The sequence below is a fragment of the Labrus mixtus genome, chromosome 3, assembly GCF_963584025.1.
Source record: "Labrus mixtus chromosome 3, fLabMix1.1, whole genome shotgun sequence".
Classification (NCBI taxonomy): Eukaryota; Metazoa; Chordata; class Actinopteri; order Labriformes; family Labridae; genus Labrus; species Labrus mixtus.
The window spans coordinates 4,179,610-4,194,696 of NC_083614.1; the positions used below are offsets into that span (position 1 = coordinate 4,179,610).

The 15,087-nt window shown below is 39.5% G+C and overlaps 1 protein-coding gene across 1 annotated transcript; it reads right to left on the reverse strand.

The window, feature by feature from the left end:
* Positions 1–10,440: 10,440 nt before the first annotated feature.
* Positions 10,441–14,639, reverse strand: LOC132971957 (gastrula zinc finger protein XlCGF57.1-like). The gene is made up of 3 exons (XM_061034788.1): positions 14,620–14,639; positions 13,537–13,603; positions 10,441–11,964 (listed from the first exon to the last, which is right to left on the reverse strand). The coding sequence occupies exons 1-3, from the start codon at positions 14,637–14,639 to the stop codon at positions 10,648–10,650; spliced, it is 1,404 nt and encodes a 467-aa protein (XP_060890771.1). The 3' UTR covers positions 10,441–10,647.
* Positions 14,640–15,087: the final 448 nt, after the last annotated feature.

A 15,087-nucleotide genomic window follows, 5' to 3' on the forward strand; every position in this document is an offset into this window, starting at 1 on the left:
CTCTCTGCTGTCATGACTGTGAGCATCGCGGGGCACGCTGAGACACACCAACATACAGCGCAAATGCACACACACACACATGCACTGGAGCGCCAGCCACCACGCAAACTTTTTTACTTTTAGTGCTACAGCACACAGTTGATCCGTGATCCGTACGGACCGAGGCGTGAACACACGTGATCCGGTCAAACGGTCGGTTCGACTTTACTCCGTTCACTGTCACTGTGTCTGCAGCTAACTTCACAAAAGCAACATCATCTCACAGCAGCCTGCTGTAGTCTGTGAACATCTCCACACAGATTAAAGTTGTTTGTTGTAAACAAAATTAAGAGAAAAACATATGTGATATAAATAGCCTACAAACGAAATATTAAAATGTACCCTAAAATAAGAGTTTAAAAAAAAGTATGTCGATATTGTATTATTTTTTACACAGAACTGTCATTTATTATATCTGAAATTATTTTCTGTTTGTTGTGTGCGTATTAAATGCATTTGGAGGCTGTCGGTAAAGGCTACGGCTCACTATGTGGACTGGTAGATCTCGGCAGACTGGCAACTTTAAAAGTAAATCTTGGTTCAAAAAAGGTTGGGCACCCCTGCTATAGGCCTATCCATCCTCCCCCTACACTCTGTGCATGTTATTCAGATATCTAAGTTTCCAACACTACACTGTAATCCACTACCATATACATACAGTACATCTACACTCAAGCTACAAATCAAACACTCTGTCATGCTCCCTCCACAACATGTCGGCAATCCTTTACCAAGAACAAAAAGCCAAATCATAATTTTAAATCATAGTAAGAAAACTCAGCTTATAGGCTACCACCATTCATTTCCTAATGTTTAAACCTAGGATTTATAGGAGGAAAAAATAAAGAAGATAGGATGAGACATTTATAGATCTAACGAAGTATTAATATAACCTTCTTTTCCAATAACTTTCACATATTAAACCAAAACATTCCTGTAGTTAATCTTTTTTTTTTTCAGATCAGACGTTTTCTTTCTTGAAAGTGTTCGTTATCTCATGAGAGAGATGGATGTTTCTTACGGAGCTCCAGTAAGGCCTCCTCTGGTGTAGCAAAGTTCATTCTCTCCTCACCGTCTTGTACTTGCAGGACAGATGGATAACAAACACTGGTTTTGATGTCCTGTTTGTGTAATTGTTCTCTCAGCGGCCAGAACGCGCCCAGTTTCCTCCGTAGCTGTGCCGAAATGTCTGGAAACTTTACAAAAAGTTATTCAGCCATTGCTCACCACGTTACCGGAGGCTCTAGCTCATCCGACCTCTCACGTCGCGCATGCTCAGTCCGTCTGTAACTGAATTCTTGTGTCATGGCCCGGGGGCTTAAGGTGTCATTAAGGGTTAAAGGTTTTCAGTGAAATCAACCTGGACCTGATCTGACTGTGGTCGCTCTGCATCAGGATCTGCTGAACTCCTTTTCTTTACCAAAGACTTTAGACACATAATAACACAAGTAGATGAAAGTCTTTCTCCCTCTACATCAGTTTATTTATTACAAGGTTACACATGAGCTGTCTGAAGAACTTGTGCTACCCAACACAGAGGCCTCCAAGGAAATAGAGTGACAGAAAGAAGAGAAGATATCAGGAGAGAAGAAGGATCCTTACACTGTAACTGTTTCATAGAAACCCTTTCAATTCAAACGTCATAGCTGCTCCCAACTTACTGGTTCATGTCAGCAACAAAACATCAATGTCAAAAAAGTAGAGACAGACTTCTGTGAATAGAATTGTCTTATATCCCTTTATAGCAGCAGTTATACATCTGTTAGTTAATACATACTTATGAATACACATTAGTGATGTTGTTAACCTGGTGAAGTGTATTAAATATCTAGGACAGAGATATTATAGTGATCTTTAAGTGTATACTGCACACATCTGTTAAAGGGGTTTCCTTCAGTGGAAAGTTTGTTTAGAGGTGTGGTTCGCAGGATGAGTTATGAGTGTCAGGAAATGCTAGATCTAAGCTAGGATCCCCCGCAGTGGAATGTGAACAAATTGACCCTTATGTCCAGAGGGTTTCCCAGGGGACATCTAGACAGGAGATTGTACCTGTGACCTGTGTTGGCCTTTAAGTTTATGACATACATATAATTGCAGAGGCTGCTGCTGTTGGAAAAGAGGGGTTGTCCTAAAAAACAAACAGATAAACAGATGTCCTAATGTGCCCTGTAACATTGTCTATCAATAGCATTCTCAGTGTATGTTCGAGAGAGATCACTTTTGGCTGTGTCTCTCCCAGGTCGAACCATGGCGAGCCTGGCGATGCTGTAACTTGTTTGTCAATAAAATGATCATTATGTAAGCAAGTCAGTGTCAACGGCGAATTTCTTCATCATCAAACATATCAACAACGGGAATCCACATCAATTTTGGCGTCACGAACAGGATCAGTTGGGGCCTTCTGCAGTGGACGAGCGTTTCAGTGGGAGCATTTCTCCATCACCTCAGAGCGTGAGTGTTGTTTTTACACATTGGGGAGTTGATTCTGTCTGAAATTTGGCTCCACTGTCAAAGAACTGAAGTGCAATGATGTGTTGATGTTGGAGTAATTCTCTGTCTAAATTGGGGTTTAAAGAGTTAAAAAGTATATAAATAAAGGGGAAGAGAATAAAAGAGAATAAGAGATAAAGAGAATAAAAGAGAATAAGAGATAAAGAGAATAAAAGAGAATAAGAGATAAAGAAAAGAAAAGAGAATAAAATGGAAAGGTAGAGTTAGTATAAGCGCAACAAGTAACTAGAGAACAGTTAGCTAAAAAACTATGCAAGTTTAATAAGGACAGGGCCCGTATCCTTTTAACGGTAAGACATGTGTAAATTAGACACTGGATGTGAAAGTTGGCTTTAAAGAAATAGTCAAATTGAGTAAAAATAAAACAAAGGGGATCCCTGGCCAGGGATATGGAAAATTGGAGAAATTAAACGTATAATGTAGGAAATACAGAGATTAAATAGATGAGAAATAAAGAAGAGAAGTAAAGAGATGAAAAGAGAGATAAAAGAGTTTTGAGAAAAGTGGAAAAATTAAAGTGCTGAATAGAGAAACAGTGTGCATTGAAGCATGCAGTGTGAAGTAATTTGTTAAAAGACAATTTGTTAAAAGTTTGGCCAAAGTAAAACATTTTTGATAGAGGGAAAATTATAAATAAGTCGACTTTAAAAATTTGAACTAAGGCGCGGTGGTTTTTTGAGGTGTGTGTGTGTGTGTGTTTAAAGGCTGCTGGACAGTCTTGGTGCACTGGGATGTGGATGTGTGTAAAAGGCTGAAGTGATGTTTTTGTTGCTGTTTAAATGATCCGGAAATGTTCTTGTTTGTGTGTGATTGATAAATAGAATAGCTGTATTATTAAATAGGCATATATAGCAGGTGATTGGTTAAAGGTGATTTAGTAACTGATAAGGGGACATTTTTTGTTTCATAAGTGTTAAAATACCTATGAGCCTTTGTTCCAGAGGATGTTTATTTAATCTGATCTTCATCAGTGTTAAAATACCTATGAGCCCTTTGTTTCAGGGGACGTTTATATATACGACTTGATAAAATATGAGCCCCTCAGAGGATGTTTATATAATCTGATAAAAACTAATGAGCCTAATAAAGGACGTTTATAGATAAATATATATAGTATCTGTTTTTTAACAGAAGTGGAGAGTGCAGTGAGGATAGTGTGCACATATTCAGGGAGTAGGAATAGAGAAAAGAAAATCGTTTGAGAAAGTTAAAACTGCTGGCTGATTGGAGTGTGAATTTTTCTCCTCTTTCTGTCTGTTTGTGTGTATGTGTGTGACCACATTATGCTGTGAATTTTGTCTGTTCAAAAGAATGAATAGTCTTCTTTAAAATAGGTGGAGAAGTTAGTTTTTCAGAGGATACATTTTGTATTTGGCTGTTGATTGGGAGAATATTGTGCTGGCTTTTGTGTGTCTGTAGACTCTGTGTATTAACTGCACTGGGTTTGGAGATGATGTTAACTCTTTGACAGCCAGGTTAGACTGGAAGTTCGCCCCCTAAAGAAATTTAGGAGGCGGACCAAGAGGCGTTGCCTCAAATAGAGAGCCAATTAGATTCCACTTTTCTTCTCTCTGGGGGACACAGAGGGAAGGAAAACACACCCCCACCAGGGAGACAGCTTTTGAAACAGATAAAGATAACAGTTATATGTGCATATTTCACTGAATTGTTATTGCATTGTGTATATGAATTCAGGGTGACCCTAAGACACTAAACTTTTGTTTTGTTTCTTTCTTTTGTCTTCTCTGTTTTTACTATGTTGTGTGAGAACTGGAGGAGATGGAGTGTCTGAATTGGATCAGTCCAAAAGGTAGATGATGAGAAACCTGGCATTATTTCACAAACACTGGAAGCGAGCGGATGACAGTACATAGGGATCCTGAATCCAGCTTGATCAAGGCCAGTGCGGTTTTATCCACAAACTCTTTCAACAAACACCTGCATTTCTCTATGTGTGTATACATTTCTATATAGTCAACATTTTTGACACATGCTTAGTTTGTTTTCACATATGGGGCTTACAGTATTTCTTCTGATACATCACATTGCAATTATTTAGAAGGAAATCTTGGCAACAGACTGACTAATTGAAGCATTTGGTTAATTAATGGAGTATTGATGAGTTGATTGATCATTTGTGGAGAAGTTGATTTGATTCAAATGCTGTGAATGCTGGTTTCATTATCTGAGTATGATTTATTGATTTGGGGCTATTTTGAGATGGAACATTGACATTATTTCCATAATTTAAGATAAATAGGTGTGATTAGATGTATTAGGTGATAAACAAGTGCTTTTGCTTTCATAGTAAGAAGCTTTGGTCTCCTTTGGGGTTGGCAAATTTATTCACTTTCAAGTGTGGTAACACGGTACTTTCTAAAATAGTTTTTAACTATTTCAGTTCGATTTACAATACAAGGAACTAAGAGGGTCATTGTAATGTCAAAGATGGACACCAAAATTACAAAAGCAATCACTTTGGTTAATGTAGTACAGAAGACGAATCCTCTAGTTAAAAATATTCCAAAAATAGAGGGGAAAAATGGAGCAAGCGTTGGCCTGACATTGAACAGCCTTGGCCAGTAGAGGGGACTTTGAACCCGGATGTGATCAAAACAATACAGGTGCTTGTGTCTACATATAAGGTAAATCAGAAGAAAGGTAAAATGGGAACAAGACGTAAGGAGAAAAGACAAATTGAACTTGGCATTCTGCAGTTGTTTAAGAATGAGGGACAGAAATTGTTAGAAGCTGCGAGAGAAAAAAGAGACCACAGTATGCAAGAAATACAGAAAAATGATAAGGCAGTAGGAAAGTTAATGGAAAAGGTTAACACATCCTTTTCACATACTGCATTAGCAAAGAAGCCCCCACCTTATGAGAAGGAAGTGAAGTTTACTGATGTTTATCCTCAGCTCCCAGTGATTAGACAGGAGGGCAACTATCACATCACAGATGAGAGTGATAGAGAGAGAGAGAAGGTCCTACATATCTTCACCTGCTAGCAGCCAGTGCAGGGGTGGAAGATGATGGATGCAGGATTTTAAGAGAGGTTGAGAGAACTATAAATAGATGTCTTGTGAACATAAGTGACTCTACCAGTCCAGAAACTAAGCAATTATTGGGAAAGCAATTACAGGAACTGCAAATGACACAGAAGAAAATACAGAAGAAGTCTCAAAAGTATGACACTTTGGGGTATGTATTACGTCCAAGAAAAGAAAAGAGACTCGATAAAATGTGCCCAGTAATTGTGCGAGGTAAAAATTTAGAGTATAAACCTTGGCAAAGTACAGATATGTCAAACATACTTGAAAAGTTACCCACTCTTCAGGATGGAGCACATCCTTGGATTTCAAAGTTAGAAGAGGTTTTGGTGGGAACACAGCCTGCCATGGGAGACATTAAGAGACTTTTGGCTAGTCTCATTGGGGTCCCAGCGATGGAGGAGATTCTGCAAGCAGCAGGCCTTAATAGATATGTGGCGACTGCAGTGTATGATCCAGAATTGTTAGCTGCAAGTAGAGGTCGGATGTGGAGAGCATTGAGAGATACGTTTCCAACAAATGTGCACCCTGATAATATTCTCATTGAATCATTAGGCCCACAGGAAAACCCAAGAGCTTATGTGTCTAGGGCTCATCAAGTGTGGAGAAATGTCACAGGAAATGACCCAGACTTAAATCAAATGGAGCAATCAATTTTGAGAGCTAAGATACAGAAGGGGTTGCCCCTACCAGTGAGGAGCAAGTTGGCAGAGGTAGTTGGTCTTGGTAGCATGGCGAAAAGTGTGTATACAGATCACATAGCACATCAAGTTGAGCTATGTCGGAAAAAGGAGCATGACCAGAAGGAACAGGACCAGGAAACTCTTAGAAAACTTAATCAACTACAGCTGGTGGACAATAAGAAAGAGAAGAAATAAGCTGTGGTTATGCAAAGTCAACCTCAATCAAATCAATTACCACCACAATCGCAGCATGAACAGATTCAGTTTCAGCTAACTCAGCTGTTATCAGTGATTCCCACTGCACCTTTTTCACAGTTAGTTTTTGATCAACCACAGATAGGAAGTTTAGGAAGAGGTAGAGGAGGAAATTTCCAACAGTCTTTAGGAATGTGTCATAATTGTGGACAGCTAAGCCACTTTGCTTGAGAATGTTACAGAAAAGAGGAAGAATAGAGGAAGTTTCAGAGGAGTATAGATAGATGCTGAGGTTGGAGAGGACTTTTCTGTTGTTTACAGGAAAGGTCAAGGAGTTAGATTTATGTTGAAGGAATTGTAAGGTAGAATAGTGAAGGTTCAGGAAGTAGAGAGATAAGTGAATGCTCAGATAATTAAATTGTTAGACCTGTTAGGTCTGATGATTTAGGAAGCACATGGTTTAGCTCATGTGCAAGGGGGGAGTTAGGAGAAAGATTAAGAAAGAGTATGGTTTTTGGGTACCGTATTTGCTTGAGCAGATTGATTATGTCATAGGCAGGTGTACAATTTGTCTAAAAACAATGTTAGGACACCAATAGGTCCTATGTGTGAGTTAGTTGTGGATTTTGCTGATATGATAAGACCGGTAGGAGGTAAAAGATGTATGCTAGTTGTTGTGGATAGATTTTCAAGATGGGTTGAAGCCTGTCTAACTAAGCAGAAAGATGCTCAGTCTGCTGCCAAGAAAGTTTTTGTGTTGTGAGGTTATAAGCAGGTGGGGACACCCAGACTGCATATCTTCGGATAATGGAAAAGAGTTTGTGAATAAAACAATAAGACAAATTTTGAAAAATTGGAAATTAAATAACGTCTAGGAGTTGTCTATCATCTGAGAATCCAAGGTGTTTGGGAAAAAATGAATGGTGTATTAAAAAATGTATTGTTAAAATCTGCCAACACATAGGTCTGAATTTGATGAAGGTGTTTCTGTTGGTGTTAATGGTGTTTTGATTAAAGCCACTTAGAGGTAAAAGTCTAAATTTAACTGGAGGTGACTGTTATACTTTGATCCTGATGCTACTGATAATATGACTAGTGTCATAGATGCGCTGAAACTTATAAGGAATTCATTTGGTCCATCAGAAGGAGCAGGATGGTCTGCAAATGCTTGGATGCAATAACAATTAGGACCAGTAGAAAACATTCAGATTCTGATACTACTGAGTGGTAATGATCTAAGCGAAGATGAGGAGGTCATAGAGCTGGTAGAGAAATATCGATTTTGAATATCTGACTTCATCATTGACTCCCTATTATTTTGAACAAAGAAGTGAATGGATAAAAGGGGGGAAATTGAATAGGTTAATCATGTAGTGGAATAATGTGAAAGTATGATACAAAAATGAATATATTTTTGATGTTTTTGTATGTGCAAAGATACTGGTTGTTGATTTTTCTTCCTAGGACAATATTTGGGAGACTAAAGTGAGGGTGGCTAATTGTCCAGAGATCCTTCCAGCCTAATGGACTTGAACAACTAAACTTAGAAAAATGGAGGATGGACATGGACAGTGGAAACCTGAATGAGGACATCATGATGAGGGGTTTCGATTGAAAAATCATTGAGGGGTTATTACAGTAGAAGCTGATGCTGCTAAAAAGCAACAGTTTTGATATATATGTATGTTTTATGTATGTTTTATGTATGTTTTTATAGTATTGGATTTTCTTCATTACAATGTAATTTGTATTATTGGTTACTATAATGTACTTTTTACTCTATAGTAGATATTTTTAGTTAAACATATTATTGGGATTAGTATTGGAGTTTTCAGGAACTGTATGAGATGCATATATTGGGACCTCAGGTGTTTTATTTCTTTATCGATCCTTAGGGAAAGTGGTGTTAGGTAGGGAAAGGTTCATTGGAAGGTGCGATGGGTCGACCAGCCTGACTTTGGACAACTTTTTTGATTTTATTTCTGAGGGTTTAAATGTGTGCATTTCTATATCGTCCTATAAAGTTTTTATAACCTTTTTCTTTTTTGATCTGATTGGTTTGGAGTACTGTATGTGGTTGCCTGGGGCAGAGGGACCGTGAGAGAGTTTTCCTGTCTAGATTGTTTGATGGATAAAAAAGAAAGATAGCTGCCAGGTGGGTTTTTTCGCTCTCACACTCCAGAACAAACAAATATTTTATTATATTGCTAAGGTTAAGCATGGATAGAAGTGATTCTTATGAGGCCAATTACCATCATGATTGTATGTTTTTTTGGTTTGCGAGACTATCATCTCGAAGGGGGGAATGAAGTGTATTAAATATCTAGGACAGAGATATTATAGTGATCTTTAAGTGTATACTGCACACATCTGTTAAAGGGGTTTCCTTCAGTGGAATGGTTGTTTAGAGGTGTGGTTCGCAGGATGAGTTATGAGTGTCAGGAAATGCTAGATCTAAGCTAGGATCCCCCGCAGTGGAATGTGAACAAATGGACCCTTATGTCCAGAGGGTTTCCCAGGGGACATCTAGACAGGAGATTGTACCTGTGACCTGTGTTGGCCTTTAAGTTTATGACACACATATAATTGCAGAGGCTGCTGCTGTTGGAAAAGAGGGGTTGTCCTAAAAAACAAACAGATAAACAGATGTCCTAATGTGCCCTGTAACATTGTCTATAAATAGCATTCTCAGTGTATGTTCGAGAGAGATCACTTTTGGCTGTGTCTCTCCCAGGTCGAACCATGGCGAGCCTGGCGATGCTGTAACTTGTTTGTCAATAAAATGATCATTATGTAAGCAAGTCAGTGTCAACGGCGAATTTCTTCATCATCAAACATATCAACAACGGGAATCCACATCACTGGATTCTTTTGGATCTGAATGGTTCAACACTTTGTCGCTTCTCTGGACAAACTGTGGTCTGATATCTCTCCTGTATGACTTCTCATGTGGCTGTTAATACTGAGGACTCACTAGCAGTCCAGTAGTCCATACATACATACATACATACACATCAGAGAGTAAATACAACACAAGCAATGATCTAGAAAGGAGAAAACAACGTCAGTAAGTGCAAACAACCAGTTTTAAGTCTGATGGGACACAAAGGTGCTGACAGCCAATGCACAGAGGCAAAACCATCGTCCTCAATAATATCATTAAATACATAGGTATTGTCACTGTTTCTGACAGACAAGAGTTTTGGTTTGCTGCATCAAAACTGATAGTGAACATATATATCACAAAAGATAACGGTTTAGAGAAGAAGAATCAATAGGTCAAACATAGAGAAAAGGAGAGCTCATCCGTAAAAGACAAAATGACAAGACATTAGACATAAGACAGAATGGAGACAAACAAGAGACTGAAAACCAAGAAGAACATGAACAAAAAGACAAATGAACAAGATGGTTCAGCACCAGATGTTTTAAGGAAAGTCATTGGCAGAGTCTGCTCAGACTTCCCCTTTATTCTCATGTTGGAGATTTTGATTTCTTTACTTCATAAAGAAGCGGAGCCCCTAAGGAGAAGTTGGCAGAAAAAATCAAATAAGTTTCAGGTGCACACCAGAAACCAAGAAACATTTCCTGTGATCATAAGAAGGTATTCTTATTTTTTCTGCCCACATCTTCTGAAGGCAGTGGTTCTGTAACTTTTTCCTGTTTTCCCTTGGATGAGACATTTTTTGTGGAGACATGTCCGACACAAACGTTGCACATTTACCTACAAAAACTACAGCTAAGGACCGTGCAAGGCAATTCCCCGATGTTCCGCATGGAAGCAGTGGTAAACTTTTTTGCACCCCGTGCAACATTGTGGTGGAAAGTCATTGATCTACCACAAAACACACCAGGAGAATGACTGAAATGCACTGACAACATACAAGACAAATCACAGTGACAGAGGCTGCTGCATCCAGATTGAAGTGCTGAAAGGCGAGTTCAACAAATAAGCATGGATATAGCTTGTCATTCAAAGAGACGTCACAGTGTAGATCCCTGTCTTTCTTCCCTCTCTGGTTACCTACAGAGTGTCCAGACCTGTGACATGTATGCAAGGGGTACAGAGCAACGGCGATCAATTATCTTCTAGTTTGTTTTAAATTCTAATGGTATGTGGAAAATATACCTGGGCAGCTTGCCAAAGTGGGGTAACCATGTGAAGTTTTAAATTAGACTTTATTTGCTTTCTCCCTTATGTGAATTTTATTGTGTCTCTTCAGATTCTCTTTTCGGCTAAATCGTATTCCACATTCAGAGCAGCTAAAGGGTTTTTCTCCCGTATGAGTAAACACGTGTAGCGTCAGATTTCTTTGCAGGTAAAATCTTTTACAACACTCAAGGCAGCTGTAAGGTTTGTCACCTGAATGAACTTTTATATGTGCAATCAGATTAGCTCGCAGGTAAAATCTTTTACCACACTCAAGGCAGCTGAAGGGTTTCTCCCCTCTGTGATATTTCATGTGATATGTCAGACTGGCCTTATGGGTAAATCTTTTCTCACACTGAGAGCAGCTGAAGAGTTTCTCTCCTGTGTGAATCATCATGTGTTGGGTTAGGGCTCGTTTTTGTTTAAATGCTTTACTGCAATTAGAACAACTGAAAGATTTCTCTCCCGTGTGAATCATCATGTGTGTGGTCATATGCTCTTTTCTGTTAAATCTTTTACCACACTCAGAGCAAATGAAGAGTTTCTCTCCTGTATGAACTAACATGTGTGTGGTCAGATGGCCTTTTTGGTTAAACCTTTTACCACACTCAGAGCAGCTGAAGGGTTTTTCTCCTGTGTGAATCATCATGTGTTTGGTCAGACTTCCTTGCAGGTTAAACCTTAAGGCACCACACTCAAGGCAGCTGAATGGTTTCTCCCCTCTGTGAGTTGCCATGTGATAATTCAAACTAGGCTTATCGATATATCTCTTCTCACATTGAGAGCAGCTGAAAGGTTTTTCTCCGGTGTGAACTCTCATGTGTCTGGTCAGAGACCCTTTATGATTCCATCTCTTACCACACTCAAGGCAGCTGAAAGGTTTCTCTCCTGTATGAACTAACATGTGTTGGGTAAGGGCTCCTTTTTGTTGAAATGCTTTACTGCAAATAGAGCAACTGACAGGTTTCTCCCCTTTGTGATTTGCCATGTGATTTCTCAAAGTAGACGGATCGGTAAATCTTTTCTCACAATAAGAGCAGCTGTAGCGTTTCTCTCCTGTGTGAACTAACATGTGTCTGGTCAGCTTATGTTTTAGGCTAAATATTTTACTGCACTCAAGGCAGCTGAAGGGTTTCTCTCCTGTATGAACTAACATGTGTGTGGTCAGATGCGCTTTTTGGTTAAATCTTTTACCACACTCTGTGCACCTATGTGGTCTCTCACCACTCTTTGGTTTCTTATTTTTCAAGTTTAATTCTGACAGATCTTCTCTTGTCTCTTGCCAATCATGACTGTCATCAGTCTCAGGTTCATAAGAGTCTTCAGTCTCGATCTCAGTCTCTGATTGTAAATGTCTCTCTGGATCTGAGTCCCTCTCTGGTTCTGCTCCTCCAAAGTCCTCTCCATCAACTCCTGTTTCCATCTGTTCAGTTTGTCTCTGATGAAGCTGTGAGAACTGGGGTTTCTCTTCATCATCTTCACTCTTCACAGAGACGGGAGTGAAGGGGAACTTGGTGGTATCAGCCTCCTCTAGTCCTTGAAGCTGTTCTTCCTCCTGAGTACTCCACAGTTCCTCATGTTCTTCTTTAATGTGTTGGGGCTTAGTGTCCTCCTGGTCCAGAATGTGGCTCCACTCCTGCTGCTCAGGTGGAAGCTCTTCTTTACTCACCAACAGCTGTTGGACATCTGCAGGACACAGGAAATCAGAATCAGATATACTTTATTAATCCCACAGGGAAATTAGTTTGCTACAGTTGATCTTAAACACCAAAAATCAAGGCAGTATAGAGATAAATTTACAAAATCAAATCAAATCTAAATAATAATAATAGAATGAGCAATAAGTACAAAGTGAAAGTAATAATAATAATAATAAGCTTTGTACACGTGAAGCTTATTGAGGCTATAAACAATATTTACAAATATAAATACACACTGACACATTTAACAGTGTAGATATTATTTATAAATATTGACCCGTTCTTGACAGATTGTACAGTTATAGAAGAAACATAGTAGAAAGTATAGGTAATAGTTTTCTTGGGGGCGCAGCTCTGCTGCTGACCCTGTGCTTCACACTTGTGTTACGCTCGTTGCTGTGCTTGTGTTTTTTTCGTGTACTTTCTCATAGTAAGCTTTGGTAATCTTACTGAACTGCTTGGAGATGGGGGGCCCCACACTATGGGTGATTATTTGGCTTGTAGTCCTTTTGGTTACAGAAAGTTTTGGGACTAGATACAAACAATGGCCTGATCACTTACAGCCGGGAGCACCTGTTGTCTCTTCAACCTCACGCAAGAATCGGTGACCTGTTTTTAAATCTACCCGATGACTGCTCCAGACTGGCAAAGAATCAAAAGCTATTAAAGATCCCCCGACAACAGCAGGACTAAAATACTAAAATTAAGAAACGAGGATCAAGAGGAGGCATCAAAGCAAGACTCCGAAGATGCGGCGGCCGACCTCCCCTGCCGGTGATTACGCTGTCCAATGTACGGTCACTAAATAACAAATTTGAGGAACTAACGGCAAAAGTCAACTACGACAGCAACTTCAGACGAAGCAATCTGATATGCCTGACAGAAACATGGGTTAAAGAGGACTCAAATGTTGCTTTGAGGGGATACACCACGATAAGAGCTGACAGGGATGAATTTACATCACGTAAATCAATAGGAGGTGGACTATGTATTTTTGTAGATGACAGATGGGCCACGCAATTCCATATACACGAGCAAATGTGCACCCCTGATATGAACTTATATCTGTGTCTTTCAGGCCTTTTTATTCTCTAGGGAATTTGGACAAATTACTGTCATTTTAACATATGTGCCCGGACCGGACAATGAGAAGGCAGCGACAAGAATAACAGAGCTACAACTCTGTTGCGCGAGGCTACTGTGAGACTGACCGCCTGTGAGTTCTCTGTGACGGGGGAGGGGCTCACGGCAGCACCTGCTGCTTGTTGAGGACAGTAACTGCAGAGCGATACGTGCTTTCACGTCACAGTCTCCAAAACACCAGATAAGTCTCCAACAACACCAGAAAAAGTCCCTAGATTTGTCGCTAGTAGCTTTTGATATAAAAAGTCGCCAGATTTAGCGAGAAAGAAGCCCTGTTTGCAACACTGGCTAGACAACGATGTCATGCACGTGAGGTCAGATAGTCTGCTACAGAAGAAAACAACTCATTAATTATGCACACTCGCCACCAACTGGACTGCAGATGCTTTATATGTGTTTAATGACAGTGCAGTGTGAGAATTAGAAAGGACCGGTGGACACCCGGTGATTCTAATCCGTTAAAATGACAGACAGCCTTCAGATTTTTCCGTCATTGTTCAAAAAATTCTGTCAAAGACGGAGAATATTCGGTTAACGCGACCTCTGAGGGGTACACTACTTAAGACACATCCAACAAGTTGTCGCTTTTCGCAGATGACATCCTTCTGTTCATAACTCACCTACAATTTACTATGCCAACGCTGATAGACAAGATCAGTCTCTTCGGGACCTTTTCAGGTTACTGGACCAAAAGAATAATCCATTTAACATCGCTCTAAAAAATTCACCTATTTGGGAATTGAAGTAGAGGATTACTCCTCTCTCTTCCAGGCAAACTTTTCCTCTCTAATAGAAAGATTACCAACTATAATATTGTTCTGGGACACCCTGCCTATTTCCTTAATAGGAAGAGTAAATGCTATAAAGATAATTTTCCTCCCGCAGTTATTATATTTATTTCAAAACATTCCAGTTTTCCTCAAGAAATCATTCTTCAAACACTTGGATTCTTTAATAGTTCCCTTTCTGTGGGGACACAAAGCCCACAGAATAGGTAAAAGACATCTCTGTAAACCAAAGCTTGAAGGAGGGTAAGCACTCCCAAATTCTTGTTCTACTATTGGGCTTCAGTGATAAAGACGTTTACCTTTTGGTTAGATGTATCGATACCATCGTCTGATTGGCTAAAGTTAGAGCAGGAAGACTGCTACCCGTACTCCATAGGTGCCATCCTACTAGCTCCAACTAAGACTAATAAATCAATTTATAATAATAACCCCATCATACACAACATGATTCGTACCTGGAAGCAAATCAAGTCTAATCTTAAATTTTATATCCCTTGCACTTCCTATTGCTAAGAACCCCTCCTTCCCCCCCCTCTAATCTTGATGGAGCCTTCCATATGTGGAGCGTAAAGGGCATCCACTGTGTTGAAGACCTTTGAGTCTTTGCTTCATTCACACAATTACAGAGGAAATATAAGATGGAGATAGAGATTATATACGTAAAGACTTAAAAGGGTTTGAGACTGTAACACTATCAAAAATAGATGAGTATCTAAAACTATCCCCATATGAAAGTAAGTTGATATCTCATATCTATACTACTCTCTTATCAATGAGCTCCCCCTCATCTGAAAACTATAAGCGTAAGTGGGAAGAAGAGTTTGGTGAACC